At 41.9% G+C, this 11,142-nt stretch overlaps 1 protein-coding gene across 1 annotated transcript in view; it reads left to right on the forward strand.

Moving 5' to 3' along the window:
• The window catches only part of TJP2 (tight junction protein 2), a 105,091-nt gene that overhangs the window by 48,872 nt on the left and 45,077 nt on the right, over positions 1-11,142 (forward strand). The window contains exons 2-5 of the mRNA XM_007938371.1: positions 2,354-2,407; positions 5,495-5,619; positions 6,803-6,905; positions 9,965-10,529. Of these exons, the coding sequence (XP_007936562.1) occupies positions 2,354-2,407; positions 5,495-5,619; positions 6,803-6,905; positions 9,965-10,529 (847 nt within the window). The remainder of the gene's footprint in view (positions 1-2,353; positions 2,408-5,494; positions 5,620-6,802; positions 6,906-9,964; positions 10,530-11,142) is intronic.

The following is an 11,142-nucleotide window of genomic DNA, read 5'->3' on the forward strand; positions in this document are numbered from 1 at the left end:
GACCAGGTTTGCTGGTCTGATAGAGCCTGGGGGAACCACTGAGACTATGGCCCCTACCTGCCCTTCAGGTCTGGAATTGAACCCACACCTGTGGCTTCCAGCCAAACAAAAGACAGGCATGTGGGTTGAACATGTACCTGAGGTAGATACACTCCTTGGAGAGAATAATCATGGGAGAAAGAAGGTCTGTATATGCACAAGGAGGCAGCTAAGGGGTCAGGGGTGCATGGAGGAATGGACACAGGGAGGAAGTGTTGCATTATGGTAAATTGTAGTCATTGTCATGAGACAAAATGTATGTGAACTTCTGTATGGAAAGTGAATTTGCTCTGTAAATTTTCACCCAAATCACAATAAAATAAAATAAAAAAGTAATATAGTCATATAAATAACAATTCTTTGCAATACCACAGCTCCTGGAAGAACTTTACATTTTTTTGGTATTCTTTTAATCTTTTTCTTATATGCATCCATAAATATGTATTTATGAAAATAAGAACAAAACATGATGTCTTATGTCTTTATCTGCTACTCTCCCTCCCATCTATGATGGGTGTTTAAATACAGATCTATGTGTTTGTAACCAATCCCCTGTTGTTGGACGTTGCGTTGGTTTCTGCTGTGTGGATAAAAAGATGTGGTGCTCTGCTGCTGTCTGATGGCACAGTTCCACTCTGTCCTATTGGACAGCTACGAGTCAGAATCGACTTGGCAATATTTGTTTTTTTGTGTCATTAACGGACTTACATATTCATCTTTGTGCCCTTGTGTAAATATTTCTGTAAATTAAATTCTTAGAAGTAGAATTGACTGAAAGGTGTGCAGATTTAAAATTTTGATGCATATTGGTAATTAACCCCTTAAAAGGTTTGAGCCAATTTATATTCTCACCATTTCCACCAACAGTGGCAAAAACTGAAATTATAAAATGCACACACTTTTTTTTTTTTGCCAATTGAAAACAGTCATTATTATTAACAGACATTTTAGAGAAGTTGATAGCAATTAAAAAAAAATTATTTTCAGTGTCTCCATATTTCCTAAGGAGCCCTGGTGGGGTGGTACAGTGGCTGGGCACTCTGCTGCTAACCTAAAGGTTGGTAGTTTGAACCCACCAGCCACTCCACAGAAGGAAAGACCCGACAGTCTCCTTCCGTAAAGATTACAGCCTAGGATACCCTATGGGACAGTTCCTACTCTGTCCTATAGGGTCTCTAAGAGTTGGAATTGACTCCATGGCACACAATTACAACAACACTTGTTTCATTGTGTTGCTTTGCCTTCATTTAACGTGAACACCAGCCTCCTTTTGATGCCTGTGTTCTCCTTCCACCATAGAGCACCTTGTCCCAGGTGTGCTGGGAGCCAGCTATCCTGTGGATCGGTGAAACTCACACATCTCTCCTTTCCCAGAAACCTTTTTTGTTTGTTTGTTTTCTTTTTTTAACCCTAGAGGAAATCTGAGGTCTGTTTTTAATCTCTCTTAAAATTCTGAACTCTTAGAGCCAGCTGGTATTAGCCATCTCCATCTGCATGGTAGGATCTTTCCCCTTAGTGTACCCACTCTGGTTTGACCTCCCACCCTGTTTGGAGCCTATAGGCTCTCTCTTTTCCCATCCTTCTGTTAAAATGCCTGCTTTGGTGCTACCTTAACTCTCTGGGTTGGTGCTTTCTTGGCAGTGCTAGCCTTTAAGAATTTTCTCTCAAAGGCAGCCTGCATTTAATGAATTATTATTATTTTTTAATGATTTCCACTATTTTTAGGGTTTCTCCAGACATCTCAGTTGACATATTGCCAGGAAATGAAGCCTTAGTCATCTGTTTATGCATTTTCATCTTTTACACCCTGCAGTACTGATGGAAAAAAGTCTAAGGCATCCATCCCATAGATTACTTACTTGGACAGGAAGATAAGGCCTAGGATTCTTAGGCATAAAAACACAGAAAACTTGCCTAGGATATCACCTCTGATGGGAAGGAGGGGAAAGTTCTTTTTAAAATCCATTTGAAATTATCTAGATTTTTGTAAAGGGTTTTATGATGGCAGTGTTTTGGAGTGGTGATAATGAAAGTGTTCAACACTTAGTATTTAATTCTTTTTACGCTATACCTCTTATTACTAATAATTATTCATGTATTTCACAATTTTCTAATATTGTTAAGGCCACTGTCTCTTTAAAGGAGAGTGTGCTTGAAAATTGGTAGCTTAATATTCCTAACAAACCTTAACTCTTTTTGACATGCAGAAAATGTGAATTAGACTTTATATTGAGACATTTTGAATTGTAGGTTTATTTCTAGTATTGGAATACTTGTGGTTTTAACCAAATTGTTTTTGATTGTTTTAAAACAGGCCCACGGCATGGAAGAACTGATATGGGAACAGTACACTGTGACCCTACAAAAGGTAAGTCTTGCACATTTGTTGTCTGCCACAGTTGTGTTCTTCATTTTGAGGTAGATAATACATTAGGTAGTAGCTTGGAATAATTACTGAGTTGACAAAGACATGCGTGCTGTTGTAATTTTGGCATGAGGTCTGTATAATATAGAAAATTTTGTTGTTGTTGGGTGCTCTTGATTGCCATTGGGTGTTGATTCTGATTCATAGCGACCCTATGTGACAGGATAGAACTGCCCCATAGGATTCCCTCAGCTGTAATCTTTATGGGAGAAGATTGCCAGGTCTTTCTCCCATGATGCTACTGGATGGGTTCGAACCACCAACCTTTGGGTTAGCAGCCAAGATTTTGGAGGTTCTTTAATATCATCATCTATCTGCAGACAGGACAGATTATGAAGGAAAGAGAAGTGGAAGGGAGAGAAAAAGGGAAAATAATCTATACAATTTAAAGATAACTTCAATTTTCCTTAATTAGTTCAATTAACTTAAATTGACAACTTCTACAACTTCTATCATTTTAATATCCCTTAGTGAGTTGTGAGTCCAGATTAAATAAAAAAAAAAAAATCATTGGCTTAGGGATCAGGAGACATAGATGTTATTCCTTTTCTCACTTCTGATTATAATAAGAGAGGTCACAATAGTCAGTTTTCTGGGTCTTTCAACAGTGGAGATTGACAATAAAAGTAATACCACATGTAAATATATTATACTTAATTTATAAACTCTTTTCACAGGTATTGTATCCTTTGATTAAATTAGGTAATATGTACCTAGTACCTGGAGTCATGTACATAATACATGCTTGATAAATGTTGTGTGCCATCTAGCTGATTCTGACTCACAGTGACCTATGTGATAGTAGAACTGCCCCGTAGTGTTTATTAGGCTGTCATTGTTACAGGAGAAAATTGCCAGGTCTTTTTTCCCATGGAGTTGCTGGGTGGGTTTGAACCACTGACCTTCCGGTTAGCAGCCAAGTGCATGTCCATTGCTCCAGGGCTCCTTTAATAAATGTTAGTCTCTTTCTTTTTATTCTAACAGCAAAATTCAAAGTAGGCATGAAAAGTGTTAGCCCAACTCTAATAAACGAGAGCAGCAACTGAGAGTCTATAAGTGATTTCTGTGTGGCTGAGTTGGAGTAGATGGAGTCCCTTGTGTTACTGCTCTCATCACCACCAACCGAACAGTTGGTGGTTCAAGGCCACCCAGACGTGCTTATTTCTGAAAAATCAGCTATTGAAAACCCTGTGGAGCACAGTTCTACTTTGATATACATAAGATTGCCACTAGTCAGAGTCAACTCCATAGCAACTAGTTTTGTTTCAGTTTTGAGCTGGATTAGAACTGTACTCTTGGGTCAGAAATTCCTACTGCAACCAACTGCTTTGGTTGGCATTGGTGTCACTTTCTGTGCCCACAGGATCCTATTCCTGCTCTGAATCCCTTCAATCTTTAGCCTTTGAAATACATAGTCTTTTCTCACTTCCTAAAGGATTTATAAACTCCTCAAAGGGAGAGTTTTCCATTGCTGCTCATAGTCATAAACCTTGAGCCCTGTCTTCATTGAAAAGTTTGTTGCTCAATAAACGTTTATTGAATTTTCCAGGAAAAAGAAAAAAGTTGCTGGGTTAGTGCCCAGATGCCCAGACTTTCGGATCAGTAATGACAGTTTCTTCGGTTGTGCACGGTCCATCCCTCCTCCCCATTCAATAGGTCTTCTTTTTCAATTCTCACCATCTTTCTGACTATTCTCTGAACCCTTTCCACCAGAATTTCATGTAAGCTTCTGGAGTTGTAGACCCCAAAACTGGGAAAGATAAAGGCTTAGTGTAGCGGATGGACTCTACACTGAGGAACTCTGGTGGCACAGTGATGAAGGCATTCGGCTGCCAACCGAAAGGTTGGTGCTTTGAACCTAGTAGGTTCTCCACAGGAGAAAGATGAGGCAGTCTGCTTTTGTAAAGATTCACAGTCTTGGAAACCTTATAGAGCAGTTCTACCCTGTCCTATAGGGTTGCTGTGAGTCAGAATTGACTCGATGGCGGTGGTTTTGGTGTTTTGGTTTTGTAGAGGAAAAGAGTCTCTGGGTGATGCAGTTGGTAAAATGCTTGGCTGCTAACTGAACAGTGTGAGGTTCAAGTCCTCCCAGAGGTGCGTTGGAAGAAAGGTCTGGAGGTCTGCTTCTGAAAACTCAGCCATTGAAATCCCAACGGAGCACAGTTCTGCTCTGATGCATGTGGGATCACCAGGAGTCAGAGTCACCTTGATAGCGGCTGGTGGTGGTGGGTAGAGGACGGAGATGTCCTTGCCTATAACCAGGTGCCAGGTGATGGTACTGCCAAAGTCAAAGCCATACGAGTAATGGACAACAGTCCAACTTCTTTTGAGTTGTAATTGTTTATAATCAGTCAGTCAGCATAATGAGCCCCACATGTGTACTCACCCTTGGGGCCAAGATTTTCTTATATTCACTGAGTAGATCTTTATATGATCAAATCCTGATTTGAGGTTACCTAGTCATATATACCCATGTCGTCAGTATGAAACCTGTGAGCCTAATTTTTTTAATAACTGAAATGAATTAGGATTATAAATTATTTGGGTCTGTTGTCACACATTTCTAGGCCCATCATGGATGTCATAAATGGAAACACTAGCTAATTTTATTTGGAATTAAAGATACTCCTTTGAAAATATAGTTTGAGCACAGATTCAGTTGTAAGTGAAATTGTTCCAGCGTAGGCCAGCATGATGCAAACAGCCGCCTTTGCTACTTCAAACAGCTCGTCTCTGTTTGGACAGAAAACTTTATTTCCTGTCCCCTTCCAGCTCTCACTGATAACTCCAGTCTATTCTATTGTTTTTTCCTCTTTTCTCCAGGCTTTCATTTAGATAAGGAATTTCCTTTATACATCTGTCAGCGCACTGTGCTGACACTATATTTTGTTTCTTATGTATTTCTATAGGCCACCTGCTCCTGAACTGTCTGATAATTGGTTCCACTTTTATTTTATTGAGTGCTTGTAAGAAATCTTCAAAGCCTCTTATGGAAGGATTTTTTATTTTTCTCCTAACCCCAATGAATAGGATTCCAAAAGAGGATTTGGAATTGCAGTGTCTGGAGGCAGAGACAACCCCCACTTTGAAAACGGAGAAACGTCCATTGTCATCTCTGATGTGCTCCCGGGTGGGCCTGCCGACGGGCTGCTCCAGTGAGTGTCTTTCGCGTCCCTGGTCCCTGCCAGCCCTACTGGTTGGCTTGAGACCAAGTGTACTGGTTGGTCTGCTTGTTACAAGATTTAAAAAAAAAAAAAAGAATGTTTACGTAAGTGTTTAAAAATCTTCAAGCAGGAATTCAGAGTGTAATACATTGTGTTTTAATAATCCCCAGCCTTTGGGAATCATCCAGACAACATCCTTTGATGGTGGCAGTGGGGAGGTTGAAAGATAGTTACAAACATCACTCCTGGTTTAGGAGTCTTCTGAACGTTGGCATAAAAAATTGGCATGTCCTACCCCCCAGGTCTAACCCAACACTGTTTATATTTGTTTTCATTTATATTCTTTAAGAATTTAATGAGGAAACTCGGGCTTAATGATTATCTTATTTGTAAGAGTGATTTGGGTTTTGGGAGAATTTGTGATCCAAGATTTCTAACTGCTGTCCTTCTGATCTGAGGAGATAATGCCATTTTATTTTTATGTATTTACTTTTTAAAATTTTTATTGTGATTTGGGTGAAAGCTTACAGAGCAAATTCAGTTTTCATACAGCAGTTCATGCACAATAATGCCATTTTAAAAGATGAATACCTCGGGTCTCTTCAGGATAATTTCTCAGGGCAGACTCTAAAGTTAATTAAATCTATAGCTGCATTGGCCACATAGCTCAAGAGTTTAGGTTCTGTTGGCACTTAAAATCTCTATGATCTTTTCAAAGTGAGTTGTCTTTAACACACAAGGTAGATTTTGTAAATAATTTTTGGGATAAACTAAAGTAATAGGGTTCTGTAACTTCAAAATTTCTGTGGCAGACTCTTCCCCTCCAAAAAAGCACATATGGATATAAACTCAATTTGGGGAATATTTGTGGACTTTCTGAAGCCCACATGCATCCTGGGTAAAGAGGACTTGATGCAGAAGTTCTTTTTTGTGCCCAGACCTCAGCCGTGTTGAGTGCCTCCTGGACTGACCCTGGGGCCTGGGGGGAGGGTAGCTGCCTCCTTCTTCCCACTGATCTCCAGTGGATGCTGTCAAAGTGGGCTATGTGTCCCTTGAATTCCTTCCTTTAATAGGCATTTTGGGTTAATTTGTGCCTCCTATTTTTTCCTTCATGAATGATTTTAAAAGAATAGATGAGCATTTTTCATGGCTTGTTTTTATTTTTTGTTTGCAGAGAAAATGACAGGGTGGTCATGGTCAACGGCACCTCCATGGAGGACGTGCTCCATTCATTTGCTGTTCAGCAGCTGAGAAAAAGTGGCAAGGTTGCTGCCATTGTAAGTATCATTTTGCTTCCCGTTCATCTCAATAAAACCAAGACCAAACTCACTGCTGTCGAGTTGGATCCAACTTATAGTGACCCCTCCTTGGATTTCCAAGATGATATCACTACGGAAATAGGTTGCCCAACCTTCTGTCTGAGGAGCGGCTGGTGGATTTGAACTGCCAGGCTTCTGGTTAGCAGTCACATGCCTTAGGCATTATGCAACCAGAGCTCCTGTTCATCTCAATAGCTTTTTCTTTTCATGCCCAGAAAAAAAAAAAAAATTACCTCTCACTTTTAAACATTTCACAGAATTACATAATCTAGGGGCCATTTCTTATATCCTCAGTACTTTTGGGAGGGTGATGTGACAGATGATGTAAAGTCTAAGTCAGTTATCCCTCTCTTACTTTTCAACGGGAGCCCTGGTGGTGCAGTGATTAGGTGCTTGGCTGCTAACTAAAAGGTCAGTGGTTTGAACTCACCAGCCACTCCACAGGCAAAAGATGCGACAGTCTGATTCTGTAAAGATTACAGCCTTGGAAACCCCAGGGGACAGTTCTGTTCAGTCCTATGAATGAACTCGAAGTCCTTTTCAGCTAGTCCTCCTAACTTCCTGAGACTAGTAATGCTCTCATCTGAGTTAGTCTGCCTTGGTTAGTCAGCTATTCCCTGAGAGAATTAAATAGATAAAACAATGTTAATTCAGAGAAAAAAAAAATCAGCTACAAACCTCATTCACAAAGGCTCACACAGTATCTACTATGTCTTAACAGACTAGAGTTTCTTGGAGGACTATGGGAGTGCATAGCATTCACTCATTCATTCACTTATTCACTCACCAATCGTTGGTTGAGGATCACTTATGAACCAGATGCCACTGGGCCCTGGAGCCAGTTTGTGCTGCATGAGGTGGGCATCTCCATGGGAAGGTGGACACACAAAGCAAGGATTAAAGCACAGCGTATTGAGGGCATTGCTAGCTGATGCACTGGGCATGTGATAATCTAATTTCTTTTCAACTTTATATTATGGAAATTTTCAAACAAAAATAAGAGTTGAAAGCTTACTGTAACAAACTTAAATATCTTCTACCTGGATTCTGCAGTGTTCACATTTTGCCATCTTGACTTGATCTCTCTCTCTCTATATAAACACTTATGTACTGAAAAAAGGGCATGGAGGCAGCATCTTCTGACCTCCTCTAACTGCACAAGTGGAAGGCAGAATCGCCATCAGTGGCCCAAGGCTTATTCCTATGAGGCCAGACATGCCGCCACTGTCTAGCCTTTTACCAATTCTGACACCAACCGTCCCTCCCGCAGCACTCCCTGCTTCTCTGCTGGGTTCAATAATTCATTGCAGTCTCCACACAGAACTCACAGGCAATACTCAAGATTATGGGGTTTATCAGGGAAGTCACAGGAAGTGACAGGTTCAGGAATCCACTCAGGATACAATTCTTCGATCAAGCAGTCCCCTCTGCTATACCCTAAGACACACCTCTGGCCCTTGGCCTCTTGGCTTGGTCTCTGCCCTGCTTGGGCATGTGTTACAAAGCTCTTTTAGCTCTGCCCATAGGTACACCTAGGTGCACCCCACTCCACCAGCAAGCCTCCTGCCTAAGAGTGCTCAGCTTTCTCACTCCGTGGGCCAGGTAAGCCTGCCACTCTGACTTGTTCCCCCTGGTTCCATTGCAACTGTCTTTCTGGTGGGGCGTCACCCTGGCGGAGCATCTCTGCCAAGGAGGTCCAGCGCGAGGATCTTGGATCCAAGCATGCCCTGTACTTCATCTCCAGCTTTTCTCTCTTAATGGCAGTGAGCTCCACCTCTCTGTCTCTTGGAAGGCTCATTTTAAGCCTGCAGAGTGACAAAACTAACCAATCTCAACATCAGAGTTCTACATACTTTATTTGCATGGTCCCACCCAGTAATCCTGAAGGAACTCTGGTGGCATAGTGCCTAAGGCATTTGAGTGCTAACCAGAAGGCTGCCAGCTCAAACCAACCAGCCACTTCTCAGAAGGAAGGTTGGGCAATCTACTTCCATAGTGATACCACCTCGGAAACCCAAGGAGGGGTCGATATGAGTCGGATACAACTCTACAGCAGTGGGTTTGGTTTCTGGTACCCAGTAATCCAGTGGGAGTTACAAAGACTATGGCTAGAAAAGCCATACCAATAATTGACTGCACCACATGTGTTTATGATGAACCATTTGAAGGAAAGCTGCAGACATCAGGACAGTTCAATCCTGTGTACTTCACCAAACATCTCCTAAGAGTAAAGGCATTCTTCTCCATAACTCCAATACTGATCTCATATCTAAGAAATTTAATAGTAACTCCACAATGGGGCTGATTTTCAGTCCTTATTCCATCATATCTTTAGACTTTTTTTTCTTCCCAATCCAGGGGCCAATTAAATTTCTCTCACTGCATTTAGTACTTATGTTCAAATGGTAGTTTTGCCTAGATTAGTCCTTTTTAATCTGGAAGCATCTTTCCTTCCCTTTATTTTTATTTTTCCTGATTTATTTTTGTTGTTGGCAGTCATTCTTTATTAGCTAAACTAAACTACTGTTTGGTTTTAAGACAACTCCAGGAAATATTTTTGGTTTAAAGCTTAAAGATTATCTCAGGGCATAGTTTCAGGCATTCATCAGCCTCCATGGCTCTACCCCATCCTTTTTAAATGGATTGACCTATTGAAGAGTCTAGGCCAGTTGTATACAGAATATGTCACTTTTTGGATCTTTGTTTAGTTTCTGTTGTTTAGTGATGGGCTCTTAGGGCTTTTCACATTCTGAGTAGAAGCAGATTTTGTAAGTACCATATTTTGTCTTAATGTGAGGTATTGGGCTTGGAGCTTTGCACTCATGGTATTTGGTTATCAGCCTTATGAGATATGGGCTTCCTTGTTCCTGTTTTCCACTGAGGCATGGAAGGCTTGGTGAGTGAGTAGTGAGTAGGCAGGGAGCTAGTTTTACTGAAATGTAACTCAGGCTCTTCACCACTAGTCTGTACGTTTACTGTGGTGGCCTGCACCTCCACTGTGTTTGTTTTGGTAACAGGTGGTCAAGAGGCCCCGGAAGGTCCAGCTGGCCCCACTGCGGAGCAGCCCTCCCGTGGATCACGATGACCGGGCTTTTGAGGTGATGGACGAGTTTGACGGCAGAAGCATCCGCAGTGGGTACAGTGAACGGAGCTGGCGTAGTGGCCGTGGTGGACGAAGCTGCAGCTTGGATGACAGCCCCAACCGAGGGCGTCCCCATAACCGGGCACAGAGCCGGGAGCGGCTCCACAGCAGGGACCGGAGCCGGGGCCGGAGCTTGGAGCGGGGCCTGGACCAGGACTACAGGCAAGCCCGAGACAGCAGCCGTGGACGGAGCATCGACCGGGAGGGAAGCTATGAGCGAAACTATGACCCAGCCTACGACCGGCCCTACAGCCCATCTGTGGAGTATAGCCGTAGAGCTCAGGCCGACGCCCACTATGAAGTGTCCCGGAGTCGCAGCCAGGAGTACTTCCACTCCCGCAGCCCCAGCCCTGAGCTGAGGGGGCGGCCAGACCATGCCAGCCAGCAGGACTCAGATCGGCCCATCGGGGTCCTTCTGACAAAAAGCAAACCAAATGAAGGTAACGCTTGATAAAAGGTGGTTGTTAAGAATGTGTGTTTGTGTGTATTTAAGAAAAGCACTATTATAATAACAGTAGATAACTCTTACATAGCACTTACCACGTGCCAACCACTCACTTAAATATACTACCTCATCTAATCCATATTGACAATTTAAGAAGGAGTTACTCATAAATCTTCATTTTTTTGTCAAGGAAACTGAGGAGTAGAAATGGTTAATTGATTTACACAAAGTTCTATGTGAATGACAGGGCCAGGCCCCAGAAATGTGACTTTCAACCACATTTCAAAACCAGTGATTTTCAAAGCAGTGTAAGTATCACCTGGACACTTACTAGAAATGCAAGTTCTTGGGCCCACCTCAGACCTTCTGAATCAGAAACTGTGGAGTAAGGCTCAGCAGTCTGCATGTTAAGAAGCCCCCCTGGTGATTCTAATGTGTTTCAAGTTAGAGAAACTACTGTGAAGGAAAACACTCCAGCTAATCTTTTTCTTTTTTTAAATAGAGGTAAAATTTACTTGCATATAATTAACCATTTAGAAGTATATAAAAAGTATATAACTTAGTAGCTCTGGTAGCATAGTGGCTAAGGCACTTGACTGCTCACCAGA

The sequence above is a fragment of the Orycteropus afer genome, unplaced genomic scaffold (assembly GCF_000298275.1).
Source record: "Orycteropus afer afer isolate SDZICR_OR568_19922 unplaced genomic scaffold, OryAfe1.0 scaffold00005, whole genome shotgun sequence".
NCBI classification, from domain to species: Eukaryota; Metazoa; Chordata; class Mammalia; order Tubulidentata; family Orycteropodidae; genus Orycteropus; species Orycteropus afer.